General features: G+C 44.1%; 1 protein-coding gene across 27 annotated transcripts in view; it reads left to right on the forward strand.

Annotated features, from left to right (window-relative positions):
• Positions 1-18106, forward strand: part of PALM2AKAP2 (PALM2 and AKAP2 fusion) — a 473479-nt gene that overhangs the window by 435578 nt on the left and 19795 nt on the right. For 26 of the 27 annotated variants that reach the window (XM_081526345.1, XM_081526427.1, XM_081526404.1 and 23 more), the window contains one exon: positions 1817-4229. In XM_081526345.1, coding sequence (XP_081382471.1) covers positions 1817-4229 — 2413 coding nt within the window. Of the gene's footprint in view, positions 1-1816; positions 4230-6859; positions 6972-18106 lie in introns of those variants that run through there. The other variant, XM_081526337.1, reaches the window with a different exon arrangement.

Here is an 18106-nt window from a genome sequence, read left to right on the forward strand (position 1 = left end):
AGATAGGACTGAGTGAGTGAGCTAAGATAAAAGAGACACTAGTTAACGGTGGTCCCAAATAAAATATAGTAGAGATTATAAATCTTAAGTATCAGACTTTGACAAAGACCAGATCAAGACTGGAAGGTCCTTTGAGACCAGAAGGTTTTGACAAAGAAGGAATATTTATTATTATTATCTATTATTGAAGAAGGAATATATATTACTTGATTGATTAAGTGTAAAGAAGAAGGTGGGAAACAGTGAAGGAAGCCCTCCTCAGTTCGTGGATAACCTTCCAGTTCATGGTTGACCGTGAGAGTTTCTCAACATTCTGACAGCAATGCAGAGCACATAGCATGAACTTCCATGTTTCTCTAGGTATTATGAACAAATCCATAATCATCACTTTCTTGAAAGAATTTTGAAATTAATCCCCTGAGGATTATCCTAGGTGGTGTTTTAATAGTATGTTCTAAGTCTTTAATAATGTTTAAATAAAGGAAAATTATACAGTATTTATTGCAGTTTGCACTGCTGCTAAGTTGCTTCAGTCGTGTCCGACTTCGTGCCACCCCATAGACCGCAGCCAATCAGGCTCTTCCATCCCTGGGGGTCTCCAGGCAAGAATACTGGAGTGGGTTGCCATTTCCTTCTCCAATGCACACATGTATGCTAAGTCACCTCAGTTGTGTCTGACTCTGTGCGACCCTATGGACAGCAGCCCACCAGGCTCCTCCATCCACAGGATTCTCCAAGCAAGAATAGTGGAGTGGCAGCTGTATTATATCAATAATACCAGGTACCCTCTAGACCTAAGATGTGAAACAGAGCTGACAAAAGCATTAGTGAAATACTTGAGGGGAACTCAAATTAAGCTCACAACTTACCACTGAATTTTCTGAGATAAACCAGAGAACTTTGGTATGAAAAAAAATCATCCTAGAGTTTGAAAATTAATCTTAACTAATGCCAAATAAACTGACATGCAATAGATAACTAATGAAAAATATGATGCATTTAAAAACATTAAAAAAGATACAGTTTTCTTACTTAACCACAAAACTGGAGCTGTCACATATAAAGCATTTTAGGAACTAGATAGGAGGTGTTGTCTAGCTTTTCAAAGCAACATTCACTCCTTAACTAAGGAGCATTGTTTTGATGTTGTTCCAGGGAACAGAACTGTGTGAGTCAGTGGCTTTGGTTCTGTGTTTATAATGTACATGGTCAATTACAGCCATGCAGTGGGATACTGTAGCTCTCAAGGGGCCATTGAAGAGATTTACTGTTTTCCAGTATTTTATTTTTGAAAAATTTTCCTAAAAGTTTCCTGTCTATGGAATAATTGCATGACATCTGGCAGAGAATCATGTTTTCAAGATTGGTTCCTGCAAAAGGGCCTTCTTTTTTATAGTTGGGGACGTTACAAATAGTTCTATTACATTTCTGCAGAAATCTGCCATGAAATATTTTGAAAAGTTCTGGTACAATTGATACTTAATCTCTTCCACTTCAGAAATTACTTGAGCAATGTCATCATCAGAGGATCCAAATCCCAATTTACTTTTAAATGTAAAAATGAAACTAGCATTTAATGAAAATTTTCTGGACACCGGGTAAGCAAAATGGAATCTGTAAAATTGAGAAAGTTTAGGTACTTGTTACTGTAACAAAATGAATAAATGAAGGACTTTTTAGAAGAGAAACCTCTATTCAAAAGATTCTGCCATTGTTGTTCAGTTTTCCTTCCAGTTAATTATCAGCTCATGTCTCAGGTTCACATCCATAAGCAATGAGGTCGCTAACTCTGATTTCCGTTTTCTCTTTATTCCAGAAGCCTCCCGAGCTTTCTGAGGATGATACCCGGCTAAAACACGAGAGAGACAACTGTAGTGCCAAAGCCCTGGAGTCTATCACCAGCTCTCTTCCCCCCGATCACAAAAACATGGAAATTGAGGTCTCTGTTGCAGAATGTAAGAGTGTTCCCGGAATCACCTTGACTCCACATTCCATGGACCACCCCTCCCCTTTCTACTCAACCCCCCACAATGGCCTCCTTGCTGATCACCACGAATCTCTGGATAATGACGTGGCCAGAGAGATCCGATATCTAGACGAGGTGCTGGAGGCCAACTGCTGTGATTCTGCCGTGGACGGAACCTACAACGGCACATCCTCCCCGGAGCCTGGAGCAGCCATCTTGGTGGGAAGCCCCAGCCCGCCTGCCCCCGCAGCTGCGCAGCCGGAAGCCACCGAGAGGGCAGCTGGCAGACAGGCTCCTCCTAACCTTGAGCTCCATCAGAGCGATTCTGACACCATGGCCGAGGGCAGAAGAGCCAACGGCCACCCCCCTGAGCAGCCCCGAGATGTACTGGGGGACAGCCTGCAGGTGCCCGTGAGCCCCAGCTCCTCCACCAGCTCGCGATGCTCCTCCCGGGATGGGGAGGTGACACTCACCACGCTCAAGAAGGAAGCCAAGTTCGAGCTGCGTGCCTTCCATGAGGACAAGAAGCCCTCCAAGCTCTTCGAGGACGACGAGAGTGAGAAAGAACAGTACCGTGTCAGGAAAGTGAGGCCTTCGGAAGAGATGCTGGAGCTGGAAAAGGAGAGGCGGGAACTCATCCGGAGTCAGGCCGTGAAGAAGAACCCCGGCATCGCCGCAAAATGGTGGAACCCTCCGCAGGAGAAGACCATCGAGGAGCAGCTGGACGAGGAACATCTGGAGTCGCACAAAAAGTACAAGGAGCGCAAGGAGAGGAGGGCGCAGCAGGAGCAACTGCTGATGCAACAACAGCAGCAGCAACAGCAGCAGCAGCCCCCACCACAGCTCTGCACGGCCCCCGCATCCTCACGGGAGCAGCCCGGTGTGACTGACCACCCAAAGGAGGACATCGTCACGGAGCAGATAGACTTCTCCGCGGCTCGCAAACAGTTCCAGCAGATGGAGAATTCCAGGCAGACAGTGGCCAGGGGCCAGAGTACACCCAGGCTCTTCTCCATCAAGCCCTTCTACAGACCTCTGGGGTCCATCAACTCAGACAAGACACTGACCATCTCCAGACCAGCTTCTGTCGGGGCACCTCCTGAAGACTCCTCAGCAGCCAAGGGGCAGAAAGCCCACTGTGCCCCAGAGAGTCAGTCTTCTGGAGGAGCGGGCCAGGGCAGCATAGCTCCCCAGGGAAAGGAAGGGCCATACAGTGAGCCCTCCAAGCGCGGGCCCTTATCCAAACTGTGGGCAGAGGATGGTGATTTCACGAGTGCTCGGGCTGTCCTCACCGTGGTCAAGGATGACGACCCTGGGATCTTGGATCAGTTTTCAAGGTCCGTCAATGTCTCTTTGACTCAAGAGGAGCTGGACTCTGGTTTGGATGAGCTGTCGGTGAGATCCCAGGATACCACTGTCCTGGAGACCCTGTCCAATGACTTCAGCATGGACAACATCAGTGACAGTGGGGCCTCCAATGAGACAACCAATGCCCTGCAGGAGAATTCACTGGCCGATTTTTCTCTGCCCCAGACTCCCCAGACTGACAACCCCTCAGAGGGCCGAGGAGAAGGGGTCTCCAAGTCATTCAGTGATCATGGTTTCTATTCCCCTTTGTCCACACTGGGAGACTCTCCGTCAGTTGATGACCCCTTGGAATATCAGGCTGGTCTCCTGGTGCAGAATGCCATTCAACAAGCCATCGCTGAGCAAGTGGACAGAGCTGGGTCTGAAACCACCAAGGGCAGAGCAGAACAACAGGGACCTCAAGCAAGTCAAGAGAAAGCTGGCCCCAGGGCTGCCAGCTCAGAGAAGCCTCAGAGCATGTTTGAACCACCTCAGGTGTCCTCCCCTGTTCAGGAGAAAAGGGATGTATTGCCAAAGATTCTGTCTCCTGAAGACAGGGCACTCAGGGAAAGGGGGCCCTCCCAGCCACTGCTGGCGGTGCAGCCCAGTGGCCCAATAAACATGGAGGAGACCAGACCGGAAGGGAGCTACTTCAGCAAGTACTCGGAAGCGGCTGAGTTAAGAAGCACAGCCTCGCTCCTGGCCACTCAAGAGTCCGATGTAATGGTTGGGCCCTTCAAGCTGAGGTCCAGGAAGCAGCGGACTTTGTCCATGATTGAAGAAGAGATCCGAGCAGCCCAAGAAAGGGAAGAGGAGCTGAAGCGTCAGAGACAAGTCTTGCAGAGTACCCAGAGCCCCAAGGCAAAGAGCGCCCCATCACTGCCCTCCCGAACGTCGTGCTACAAAACTGCTCCAGGTAAGTGAAGTGTCACAGACCAGAGACAGGTGCTGCAGAAATCGGTGTTGTTGATTCCAGCTTACAGCGTTCTGTGTGGAGCCACCTCTGTGCGTGGCTAGCTCAGTGTCAGGGAGACACTGGTCCAGGGATTCCAGTGTTCAGAGACACACAATGGTGATGTCAGGGTGTCTTCTGGAAGAACCTTGAGCCTGGATGGTGTTTGCCGTTTCCCAAAGGGTGTAATGGCTCCTTTCATGTCCTTCTGCTCTGGTCTTCGTGTAGTATGGAGAATTGTTCTCTGTTTATTGTTCTCTCTTGGTTGAGCTAGGCTGTGTGTGGTGCCGACCTAGAGTCGGCCGTGTTGTGTGGACTGTGTTGACATCAGTAATTTGACCCTTGGGATCTGCAGTTAAATCAAGCCTGTCTGGTTTGGGATTGTCTTCTCCTACCTCCTTCTGGATGCTGAGTCTCTTCCCAGCAATGACAGTTATGGGTTGGTATTGCAGATTGACCCATAGAAGATGTTTCTGTCCATCTTCTGTATAATGAGATTTGTCTTTCCTTAAATCACCATAAAGCAATTACTTTGGAATCAAGGTCATCACATCTATTTGTGTTCTGTGACTCTTTTGGAGAAGTTGAGTTCTCTATGTAAAAGACAAGCCTCTAATCTCCTCCCATTGCTTGGGCAGCGCCCTATCTTGAATATTTTGTATAGATGGTTAATGTTAATTTCAATGGTAACTATTGTTGCTACCATTATAGATAACAGTGTGACCAGTAATTTTTATTTCCCGTTTGGAAAGGATGTTACTTGGGGAACCGCACATCCTGCCACAGAGAAGGGCTGTTCAAAGTGTGGTCCAAGCTCATTTATGACTATTCTTGGTCCATGATAAGATTAGTCTAGACATTGATAAAGAGTTTGAAAACTCTTGGAGCAATTTGATATTGTCTTCAAATCCAAGTGTAGGATTTTGTATTTTTTGAAAAGTATTGGTTCATAATGGATTGGGCAGAAAAACTATTCCTTCACTGGAGAGAATTTCAGAAGTGTTGCCTTACTGTATAATTACTGTATTTAGCTTGGTCTATCCAGACCTTGGGCTTCCTGCATAGCTCAGTCAGTAAAGAATCTGCCTGCAATGCTTGAGACCTGGGTTCGTTTCCTGGGTCAGGAAGATCCCCTGGAGAAGGAAATGGCAACCCTCTCCAGTCTTCTTGCTTGGAAAATCCCAAGGACAGAGGAGGCTGGCAGGCTTCAGTCCATAGGGTCACAAGAGTCGGACACAACTTAGCACTATCTTTCTCCTTTTCTTCTTCTTCTTCTTCCTCCAGAACTTAATCTCATCTTGATTCCTTAATCAAGATCAAATCTATAATGACACAAGTTAACTCTTTCCATATTAACCTTTAAATTTTGAAAGAATCACAAAGCTAAAGAAAAGTCCTCTAGTGAAGTACCAATATCGTTTTTATTCAGAAATAGTTAAGGGTAAGTTGCCAACATGATGCTTGATCACCCCCAGTTTGATCGAATGTCCTTCCATGTGGGTTTGTCAGATATTTTCACATGATTCTGTTCAGGTTATGCATCTCTGGTAGGGATACCGCAGAGCTGATGCTTACTCTTCTCACAGTATTCAATCAGGTAGTACATTGTGTCAGTTTGTTCCACTACAGGGACAGATGTTAACTTTTTTCACTTAATACTAATTTTGATGGCTTGATCGAGGGAGTGTTTGCCAGGCTTGTACACAGCAAAAGGCTTCTACACTTTTTCTTTTTGTGATTAACAAGTATTCTGTGGGGAAATACTTTGGTGCTATGTATGTAATCTTCCGGAGAAGGCAATGGCACCCCACTCCAGTACTCTTGCCTGGAAAATCCCATGGACGGAGGAGCCTGGTAGGCTACAGTCCATGGGGTCGCTAAGAGTCATACAAGACTGAGCAACTTCACTTTTACTTTTCCCCTTCATGCACTGGAGAAGGAAATGGCAACCCACTCCAGTGTTCTTGCCTGGAGAATCCCAGGGATGGCGGAGCCTGGTGGGCTGCCGTCTATGGGGTCGCACAGAGTCGGACACGACTGAAGCGACTTAGCAGCAGCAGCAGCAGCATGTAATCTTCATCCCTCTCCCTAATAGATGGTCTTGTGGATTCCTGTTATATTTAGTAGGTTACAATCTATTTCTGTTATTATTTTTATCCTTAATTGTTCAAATATAGTTCACAGGAGCCCTTTCAAGCTAACTTCAGTGTCCTTTTGACATGTCTCCGTTATTCTTGGGCATATCTTTACTTTCTGGTGCTACAAAATGTTCCAGTCTCATCTTATACTTTCCTAACCCTGAAATCAGCCCTTTCAATAAAGAGCACTAGTTCTTGTTAGTGGAGAATGGTGGTATTTAGAATGGTGGTATTTTTAGTGGTATTTAGAAACCAAGATCTGGGTGCTTGATGTGCTCACTGCTATTAAGATGGGCACTGCTCCCAGGTACTCTCAATGGTCAGAATTCTATCTATTGACTGATCTATCAATTAATCAATCTATCTACCTACCTACCTACCTATCTACCTACTGAAAACCATGACCTCACCCTGATACCTTTAATTTTAATCTAATACCATTTTCTTTCTTTGCAGATTTGTAACCTTCTTCTTGACAACAAGATACCTGGTTCCTATGATCCTTCATATATTTATTATTTGATCAGTTCCCCCCTTGTGGAACCAATCTACTGTTTTTCTCACCAAACATCGACTCCAACATCACTTTTTAGGTAGCCACTGCTGTCCCCTGCACGTTCCTCCCCCATCTTGGGCTCCAGCACCCTATATTGGGTCACCCGTCTCCCTGCCCACCTTGCTCTGGCTCCTGCACACCACTCTGGGCCACTGTGGCTCCTCCCCAACTCCTTGCAGAAACCTGTCTCAATCAGCCCCACCTAATGGCTTTTGGACTAAATTGTTCAGGAAGGAAAGGGAAGGGAGCAGGAAGAGGAATAGCATGGTGACTCTCCTGATATGTTTTTTAATTCCGTCAGGTTACAGGGTAATAGGCAACTGAGTGAGTGAGTGAGGCAAAGAAAACTGTCAGGGGAGGTTTTTTTGGTCTCTGCTTAATGGTGACTTGCTGGCTTTCCCTAAAGGTCCTTACTTGTCAAGTTCACTTCAAATTCTTGTGGGCTGGCTTGGCACAAAGATGGCAGTTGGGCATTCTATATGGTATCCTGGAAAAAGCTTTGGTACCACTTGAATTCAGCCCAATCTGGGGAGCCTACCATCACAAGGGCGTGATTGTAAAGGACCTCCATAAGAGCCTGCAGTCTCACTAATGGAGGAAATCTTTGCAGGCATCTCAACAACTTCTGCTCCCATGGCAGGCAGATTCCATGGCTCTCTGATCAGTTACAGCTGTTCCACTTACCTGGAACCTTCTCTGCATTGCATATGCTCAGTGGTATTTTTAACTTTCTCCTCTCCACCTCTTAACTGAACCCCTTACCATATTGCTTCCATATTTTTCTAGCACACAAACAAAAATTAAGACATTTCAACACTTTCCTGACCTGCTGTGGTTTGTCAGGCTTCCCACCAGACTTAAGACAGAATCCTAATGTATGTCCCCTGCAGCCCCATATTGATTTCCTTGTACTTCTCCCTATGCTAATGTTAATCCCCTCCCCCCATGTTAATGTTAATCTCCTCCCCCCATATTCCATCCCTGCAGGGTTGATTCCTGCCCCTTTAGTAAGATGGTAATTCATCCCTGCAAGCCTGCTTGGGTCTGATTGTCACACTGAGCACAGTCATGATAATGACCTGTTGTGCAGCTCATTTCTTCATGTTCATCTCTAGAACATTGGAAGTAGGTGGCAGGACTTCCCAAAATTAATCCCAACACGGATTGAAAGGAACTGAAGGCAAAAGGTGGCCTTTTTCTATCCATGCCTGAAAATGTTTCGATTATTGTTTGGCCAGCCAGCTTCTTAATTCATGATCAGGAAGGAGGCTGACGCATCACTCTGAGCCGCCAAACTGGACCATTCACGGTCAGGATCAGAACTGTTGGCTCCAGTTTTGGTTTTGTGAATGGAGATGTTGCTGCATCCCTACTCTGCATCCCTACTCCATATTTCATGCCATTAGAGGTGATTGAGCCAGTTCATTGCGTGACTCATAGTGACAATCTGATATTAAGTGATGAAAAATACACTTTTTAACATCTCCTATGGTAGAAATTATGCTGGTGACATGTTGGAATCCTAAAATCTTAAGGCAAGTAAAATTCTCTCAGAGCCAAAATGTGATAAGGAAAGAGAAGTGCTTTCCAAATATTTCCTGGGTGTTGAAAAGATACTTGTTATTGCATTTGGTTCCCTTCCCTTTTGAGACTGGAAGATGATGGGATTCTGTCTTCAAAAGTATGTAATCATTTTCAAATATTAATTATTAGGAGAAATTTGACGGAAATTTAATCTCATTGGATCTTATGTGATTTTTTATTTAAAGCTTTTTTTTTTTTTTTTAATGTGGACCATTTTTCAAGTCTTTTGAATTTGTTACAATATTGTTTGTGTTTTGGGGGTGGGGGGGGTTGGCCACGAGGCCTATAGGATCGAGCTCCTCGACTGGGGATGGAGCTCCCACCCCTGCATTGGGCGTCTAAGTCTTTACCACTGGACTGCTAGGAAAGTCCCTCTTATGTGATTTTTAAAGGAAGAAGAGTTTAAGTAGGGTTTGTGTGGCATTTGTTCATACGGAAATGAAAAAGGCAGATAAAGTCCTCACCCTCAGGGAACTTAGTTCAGTAATAGAAGCATCCAACAAAGATAGCCGTTTCATCACAGAGAAGCGTGGAGACGTGTTAGCGTGGGGCGAGGAAGACCACCTTATAGGGAGGGTAACAAAAGTCTTCTTTCTCTCGAAGCTATCATCTAAGCTTTGAACTGAAGGCGTAGAAGTTGGGTTCAGTTGGAAGAGGATGTTCCAGTCACAAGGAAGGGCCCTTAGAGAGGCCCCAAAGGAAGAGCACATTTGAGGTGCTTAAATAAAGTTAGGGTGGGTTAAAGGAAGAGATTAAAACAAAACAAAAGAAAGTTGATTTGGAGCCAGACAGTGAAGCATGTTAACAGTTTTAGATTTTACACCTTATCCTGTGATCAGTGGGAAGCCAGGGAGGATTTTTCAAAGGGGTGATTATCTCCACACCGCTAAAGCTGTCCTGCCTTCACCCAGGAACTGATGGATTTTAAAAGTTATTCCGCTTTCCTGAGTCTGTCCCACCAGCTTCTTTTCTACGTAGGTCTAAAGGCCTGCCACCGCTTTGACGAGTGCCCTGGGTGCTTGCAGGATGTGGGACGGTAGTTAGAGAATAAGGGAACCTCTTCAGCAGGTACTCGAGCCTGATTTGAAGGTGTAACCCCCACACTGCCGAAAAACACCCTTGAGGAGTGAGTTTGGGAGGGAAACTCAAACATTTGATTCAAATTACAATCAAGACCTTTTCAAAATGTGTTTTCAGAGGAAGGGTGTCAACAGACAGTTCTCTCTTTAGGGCTGTGTGTATTATTAGATATCCTGGTTTCACTTCCCAGTTCTTGGCCGGCCAGAGAAACCCAGTTAGTTAGGTGATGATTAGCATAGTTTTTTGAAGTAGTTTGCGTTTTCATGCCAGGTGTTGAATTGATCTACCAAGTCAGACAGTTTGCCCAATGGGACATTCTAGGTAGCGGTCAAGGCAAAGATATGAATATTGAGTCCCATAACTTGTCCGTTGAGGTCTTTTAATATGTGGGAAGATGTAATAGATATACATCTTATAAAAATAAGATTTCCAAGGGTTTTTGACTTCTGTGGTCAGTTTGAATTAGGATTGCATGTGTGATTATGATTATATTATTATAAAGTTTTTGGACTGGGTATTTTTCTTTTCCCTTCATTATCTTCCACTGTCACAAAGAAAAAGTCCTAGGTAGAAAAAATATTTGTATCAGCACAATATTTACACAGCAGAGCTTGGTGGCCTTGTCCCATGATAAACAGAGCTGGATTAGTTGAGTCTCACTTGTTGTTCAGTTGCGAAGTCATGTCTCTTTGCAACCCCATAGACTACAGTGCTCCAGGCTTCCCTGTCCATCACTGTCTCCTGGAGTTGCTCAAATTCATGTCCATTGGGTTGGTGATGCTCTCTAACCGTCTCATCCCCTGCCGCCCTCTCTTCTCCTGCTGTCAATCTTTCCCAGCATCAGAGTCTTCTCCAGTGAGTTGACTCTACATATCAGGTGGCCAGAGTATTAGAGCTTCAGCATCAGTCCTTCCACTGAATATTCAGGGTTGATCTCCTTTAGGATTGACTCATTTGATCTCCTTGTGAGTCTCACTTGAGATGCCCCCAGTCCTCCACAGAGTAGAAGACCTCGTATGGGTGACTGATGGAGGTATTCCCTCCCAGGTCCGGCTCAGAGAGGGCTGTCCTTCAGGAGTGCCTAGTGTTTCCCTGTCCTGCTGGCAGGTACAAATTGTGCCACTTGAAGGGGCCCAGCTGACTGTGTAAAGGTTCTTTTTTTGTTTCGTTTCGTTTTACAATTTTATTTGTTTATTTGACCACGCCACAAGGCATATGGGATCTTAACTCCCCAACCAGGGATCAAACCCATGACCCCTGTAGTGGAAATGCCTTAACCACTGGGTTTCCAGGGAAGTCCTTGTGTAAAGGTTCTAAAGCTGAACGTGGAGCTTCCTACAGACAGTTATATCTACCACCTTGTAAGAACATTCGATGGTGACACAATCCTAATCGTGGTAGCTACAACTCACCAAGAGCTTAACGTTGCGTACTATTCTAATTCCTTCATACACAGTTTACTCCTTTTCATTCTCACATTTAATCCTCCCAGCAGCAGCCCTCTAAGATAGAATCCAAATTATCCAAACTCTTGAGAGTATATTCCATATTTTTCCAGATAGAGTCCACATTTTTCTTATTTTAGAAAGGCCGTAAAGTGTACATACTATTACTTAGAAAAGCAGTTCAATGCATGTAATAGTATTTAACATACCCAGTAAGGTCCAGAGCAACACCTGTCATCAGATTCGATTTCTGTTGTGAAACTTAAAGAATTAGTTCTATTTAGTGGAATCAGTAAAGACCAAGAAGACACTCATGCTGGTTCACATCAGGTTTTGTTGCCAAAGAAGTTATGATAAAATTTTGTTTTTAGAGCTTTCTTGGGGGCGGGGGGGTGGGGGGAGGTTTGGAATTGTCCCTTAAGAGATCATGAACTTGTAGTATTATTCCCTTTCCAGTAACAAAGCCCAGAGAGATTAGGCCACTTGCCTGAGGTCACCCAGCTAGCAAGTGGAAAAGCCAGGGTCAAGCTCAGGCTTACTTGACTTCAAAGGCCTTAGTCTTTGTACACCATTTCTCGCTCTCTGCTGGACCTGCTCGTCTGCCTCTGAGGTCTGTGAGACGCATAGCAACCGTCCCCCTCTCCACTCAAGTCTCCCTCTACCCTCTCCCAGTCTCAGGGCTAACCCATGCTTTCTCTTGGGTCCTCCTCCCCCTCCTTTTTGGAGCCACGATTGCTCTGGAGTCCTCTGCTCCCAGTGATCTAGGTGGATGAATTTTCTTGCAGAGGCCATGAGACAGTGCTACCCTAGTGACCTAGGATGGTTCCTTTGTGCTTTCAGAACTTAATTCCAGTGCTTCAAATTACAGTAGGGAAAACTGCTGGTACTGTCCCAAGATGTAAGCAGACGGCCAAGGGACTAACGTCAGCCATCTAGCCTGGCTGCTCTTGTGAGTTCTTCCTGAACGTTTATGCCCAGGAGGAAACTCAGTCATTCACTCCAGAGAGAGGCTCATTGCCTGAAAGGAATGGGAACTCAGGCAAGGAATCTATTTCTTAATCTGAGAATGAGTGGGAATAAGCATTCACTCCACTGCCTAGACACTTTCAGCAAAGTGGGGCCAGAGCTGACCAAATTCATTTACTAGTGTTCGTTGAACACCATGTCTTCTCTCCACTTTTGTTCTCTTTTGCTCTTTAAGATTGTTCCTTCTGCCTTGAACCAGAAACTCCTTGTATTTTATGTAGCTGAACCCAGCAAATAGGTTCATTAAAAAAAAAAAAAAATGCATGCCATTTAGAAAGGGATTGGTAAGAAAGTTTAGATCAAAATAGTGTTTGGCAAAGGATGAAGGTACACGATGAAATCAGGACTTCTCAAGTTACAGAATTCAAAGTTCTTTTTGGACATTGCCTTCAGTGGTTTAAAAAGGCCACTGCCATGGTTAAACCCATCAGCCTCACTTCTGAGAAGATACAGACTCTGGTCTTCGTTCTGTGACAAGCCTATGGTCATGGCTTCTGGATCGTAGAACTTTGGAAAAGAACAACACTTCCCACCACTCCCTTCTGCAACAGGTTCTATTGTCACTGCTGATTGTTCTGGGTCTTCTGGTATACCCAGGGTGTCTGGATTGTCCCCTGCCTTGCTGGGGACACAACGTGGTGCTCCTTTTCCTATGTCTGGCTACTCTGTGCTCCAAGTTAGGAGAGCTGCTTCCAAAAATTCAGTCTCAATCATGTGCAAATAAATATGCAGTCATGAGCTGAGAACAAAGAGAGGAATCAAAGGACCTAATTCTTATAAAATTCCTGCTCTAATGCCTCATAAGAAATGTGAGCTAGATTTCATCTAAGCCAGTCCTGGAAGCAAGATAGCCATCATGACAGTTGGCGTTTAGGGCAGGATATGACAGTCTTGTACTAACTGTGGCGACTTGGCATGTGCTTCCCTAGGGAGACTGGTATTTCAGATACAGTTCATCTTTGTGAATAAACTACTTACTACTTACAGGGTGGAGGACCAGGGCCGGTCATGGGAAGTGTATGCAGGACAGGCCATTAGAGCCCTGGGGAATACATCCATATCACCTGTAATGATATTTTATTTCTCATGGCCTTGGTAAACATCAAAGGTTTCCCCAAAAGTTGTATGCATCTGACATCACAGTGTTCTCAGTCCATCTTTTATTTCTCATTTCAGTTTCAGTTCAGTTCAGTTGCTCAGTCGTGTCCAACCCTTTGCGACCCCATGAATCGCAGCACGCCAGGCCTCCCTGTCCATCACCAACTCCCAGGGTCTACCCAAACCCATGTCCTTCGAGTCGGTGATGCCATCCAACCATCTCATCCTCTGTCGTCCCCTTGTCCTCCTGCCCCCAACCCTTCCCAGCTTTAGGGTCTCTTCCAGTGAGTCAACTCTTCGCATAAGGTGGCCAAAGTATTGGAATTTCAGCTTCAACATCAGTCCTTCCAATGAACACCCAGGACTGATCTCCTTTAGGATGGACTGGTTGGATCTTCTTGCGGTCCAAGGGACTCTCAAGAGTCTTCTCCAACACCACAGTTCAAAAGCATCAATTCTTCGGCACTCAGCTTTCTTTACAGTCCAACTCTCACATCCATACATGACTACAGGAAAAGCCATAGCCTTGACTAGACAGACCTTTGTTGACAAAGTAATGTCTCTGCTTTTCAATATGCTATCTAGGTTGGGTCATAACCTTCCTTCCAAGGAGTAAGCGTCTTTTAATTTCATGGCTGCAATCACCATCAGCAGTGATTTTGGAGCCCCCAAAAATAAAGTCTGACACTGTTTCCACTGTTTCCCCATCTATTTGCCATGAAGTGATGGGACCAGATGCCATGATCTTAGTTTTCTGAATGTTGAGCTTTAAGCCAACTTTTTCACTCTCCTCTTTCACTTTCATCAAGAGGTCCTTTAGTTCTTCTTCGCTTTCTGCCGTAAGGGTGGTGTCCTCTGCATATCTGAGGTTATTGATATTTCTCCCGGCAATCTTGATTCCAGCTTGTGTTTCTTCCAGCCCAGCGTTTCTCATGATGTACTCTGCATAGAAGTTAAATAAGCAGGGTGACAATATACAGCCTTGACGTACTCCTTTTCCTATTTGGAACCAGTCTGTTGTTCCATGTCCCGTTCTAACTGTTGCTTCCTGACCTGCATACAGGTTTCTCAAGAGACAGGTCAGATGGTCTGGTATTCCCATCTCTTTCAGAATTTTCCACAGTTTATTGTGATCCACACAGTCAAAGGCTTTGGCATAGTCAATAAAGCAGAAATAGATGTTTTTCTGGAACTCTCTTGCTTTTTCGATGATCTACCGGATGTTGGCAGTTTGATCTCCGGTTCCTCTGCCTTTTCTAAAACCAGCTTGAACATCTGGAAGTTCACGGTTCACGTATTGCTGAAGCCTGGCTTGGAGAATTTTGAGCATTACTTTACTAGCATGTGAGATGAGTACTCAAATATAAATTTATACTAAAGATGGGCAAGGAGAATTATGTGCTTAAATGTGACAGTCATTTCTCTGGATTCATCTCTAAAGTTTAAATCCTGATTCTGCTTCTTGTTAGCTGTGTAACTAACTTACTTCACCTCTCTAAATCTCAGTTTCTTCATCAGTACACTGGGAATAAAATAGCATCAGCCTCATCAATAAGTTAATACAGTCAGTACACAAAAGGCTTCCCATTAGAGTTATTATTATTTTTGTTGTTATTGCAGTTTTTGTTATGTTTTAGGAAAAGACTTAGAAAACTTTTAGCAGAGTTACTTAAGAGTTATTCAACAGCTATTGGGAGCCTGACATAAATGGCACAACATGCTTTATAAAATTGCTTTCTAGTCCTGAGAAGTATTCGTTACTTCCTTAGAATTAGTTTCTCTCATAACATCTGAGTTCACAACTAGCTTTCAGTAGTCACCTGTGATTTCAAAAAACAAAGGCCATTATTAAGCATGTTGGGTGAGAATGAAATTACAAATCACCATGAAAATATTTTCTTTTAGGGAGTGGGGGTAATCTTCATAGAGCCAGGCTTACCATGTTGGTAGAAATGTGTTTAACCAAAAGATCTTGGTCCAGGAATCGCTACTTACCATGATTTTCATTCTTACTGGTTTAGTTAAATTGTTTTCTTTTTTTGGTCTTAAACTATATTTGCCCTGGAGATGCAAAACTCTTTACTTCTCCAGTTTTCATTTTCCAACTTCGTTCAGAGAAATGACAACTCATCCCAACTCATCCTGCCTTACCTTGAAGTAGTAATATTTGGATTTGGAAGTTTCTAAGACCTGTGTCAGCAGGTAGGGATATTTCTCATTTCTCATTTCTGAGCTAGACTTATAGTCTGAAGATTCATATCATCACATTCTCCCACTCCTGGGGCCTTCACAGGAGGAGATGAAAGGAGCAAGGGTGTGTGGGTCACAGCTGGAACCATATAAGCCCGTGGGATCCAACAGGCAGGATATTCCCTTGTACTGGGAGGAAATGGAATTGCAAAATGTAAGTCTGGACTCCTTTCTTTCTGGTGATCTGTGCGTCGTTTAGATGTTTGCAAGTGCACCCCAAGGCTCTGTGAAGAAAGGAGATCATTGAAGGAGGCTTGGGCCAAGGCATGTTATTTGGTGGGCGTCTTTGTTCAGTGTGGTTTTAAGAGTGGGTGATGGCTTTCTCTTTTCTTTTGAGAAATGTAGAAACAAAGGATCTTTGACTTTTAAGACGTCAGATGCCATGTATATAGAATGTCATAATCACCAGAATCCTATGACTGAAACAATTTTCTAAACTTTAGGAATCCACCCTCTTGGCTTCATAGAAGTTAGTCCTCTTCCTGATAAGGGAGGGTGTGGACCATCAGGAATGGCAGCAACTGTGTACCCAGGACATGCAGCCTCCACTCTGGTTCCCTTGAGTGGGAGGAATTGTGGGGTTTTCTTTCTTCCCCTATCAGTACAGGGAAATCCATCTTGTTTGGAAAAGCCAGAAGTGAGTCAAGGCATGGCTCGCTCTCTTTGAATCAGAAAGTGTCTTAACTATTTATAATAAACAGGAAACACAAATTCGAATTGAGAGTGAAATTCTGCTGCCCTCTTTGCTCCTCAGTCTGCCTCCCATGTCACGCAGACAAGACCAGTGCTTCTCTGAGGCCTCCAGGAGGGGTTAACTCAGGAGTTCCCCTGGGCCTGTGCTGCCTGGTGAGACACAAGAGCTTCTGGATCTGCCTAGTCCATGAAGGTTAAAGCCTCAACTTTATCTACTCTTCTTAGCATGTGTAGTAATACCTAAAGGAAAAAAATTCTGGCTTGTTGTATAATTTAAAATTAATTCGTGCTTATTACAGAAAAAATTTGGAGAACAAAGAATAAAGGTCAAAGTGATTTGTAATCCTAACCACTACCTATCTAATTATTCTCGTGCACTTACATGCGTGGAAGGTAACATTAGGTCTATATGTGTATTAGTCTACTATTGCTGTAGCAAATCACAAATGCAGTGATTTAACAGGCCTTCCCAGGTAGCACTAGTGGTAAAGAATCCACCTGCCAATTCTGGAGATGAAAGAGATGGTTTTCAACCTCTGGGTCTGGAAGATGCCCTGGAGTAGGAAATAGCAACCTGCTCCAGTATTCTTGCCTGGAAAATTCCATGGACAGAGGAGCTTGGCAGGCTACTGTCCGTGGAGCCACAGAGAGTCAGACATGACTGAGCACAGCACAGCACATAGTGACTTAACACACATTTATTATAGTTCTTGAGGTCAGAAATGTGAAATGTGTCAGCTGTGGACTGAATTTTGCCCCCCTCAAGTTGTTGAGGGCCTAAACCCTGATGTGATGGTAGTTGGAGACAGGGCCCCTGTGAATAATTAGAGTTAGATGAGGTCATGAGGGTGAGGCCACTCATGACAGTATTAGTGCCCTTATACAGAAAGACCAGAGAGCCCCTTCTCTCTCTGTGATGTGTGATCATGGCAGGAAGGTTAGCCATCTGCACAACAGGAAGAATACTGTCACTAGAACTTGAGCATGCTGGTACCCATGCTGATCTCACACTTCCAGCCTCCAGAAGGATGAGAAAATCATTTCTGCTGTTAAAGCCACAAAATCTGTGGTATCATGTTTTAGCATTTCAAACATTAAAATATAGTCATTCTTGGGTACAGTCAAGATGTTGGTGGGGCTGTGTTCCTTCTATAGGCTCTTAGGGAGAACCATTTCCCTCCCTTTTCCAGTTCTGCAGGCTGCCTGCATTCCTTGGCTTGTGACCTTCTCCTTCATCTTCAAAGCCAACCACATAGCATCTTCAAATCTCGCTCTCTGATCCTCCTCCATCTCTTTTTATGAGGACCCTTTGATTACATTTGGCCAAACTGGATAATCTAGAATAGTCTTCCCATCTCAAAGTCCTTAACTTAATCACACCTTCAAAGTCCTTTTGCCATGTAAAATAATATAGTCACAAGTTTAGGAAATTAGGGCTTGGATATGCTTGTGGAAGCCTTTATTCTGCCCACCATAGACTGTTCATCTTACCCTAATTTAGTTTTTACTATGTGTCATGTGTGCACTTTTTTTTAAACTTTTACACAGCTAATAAGTAATGAACTAAGATTTAAACAGGGCAGTCCAGCTCTAGAGCCTGCACACTTAAACCCCTGCAATATTTCTGCTTTTGTAATCCTCTTTTTCTCTTAATGTATTTTGAGTAACTTCCCATGACTGTAGTTATTCCTTTAAATTTGAGAGACTAAAACATGATTTATTATGGCTAAATAATATGCCAACACCTGAATAAGCCATAGCTAATTTAACCCTTGTCCCGTAGTCAGATGCTTTTGTTGTTCCACATATGTAATTATAAACAAAGAAACAAACAGTAATAAAAGTTCTTATGCATAAGCTTTGTGCCCATACTTAATTATTAGCTGAACTTGTGCCTGCAATTGGTGGTTAATGGTTAACTAGTATAGAATGGTAATTTCCCAAACTGTTTTCCTTGAGATGTTAATAGGG

The sequence above is a fragment of the Giraffa tippelskirchi genome, chromosome 1, assembly GCF_054371585.1.
Source record: "Giraffa tippelskirchi isolate mGirTip1 chromosome 1, T2T-mGirTip1v1.2.pri, whole genome shotgun sequence".
In the NCBI taxonomy this organism is placed as follows: domain Eukaryota; kingdom Metazoa; phylum Chordata; class Mammalia; order Artiodactyla; family Giraffidae; genus Giraffa; species Giraffa tippelskirchi.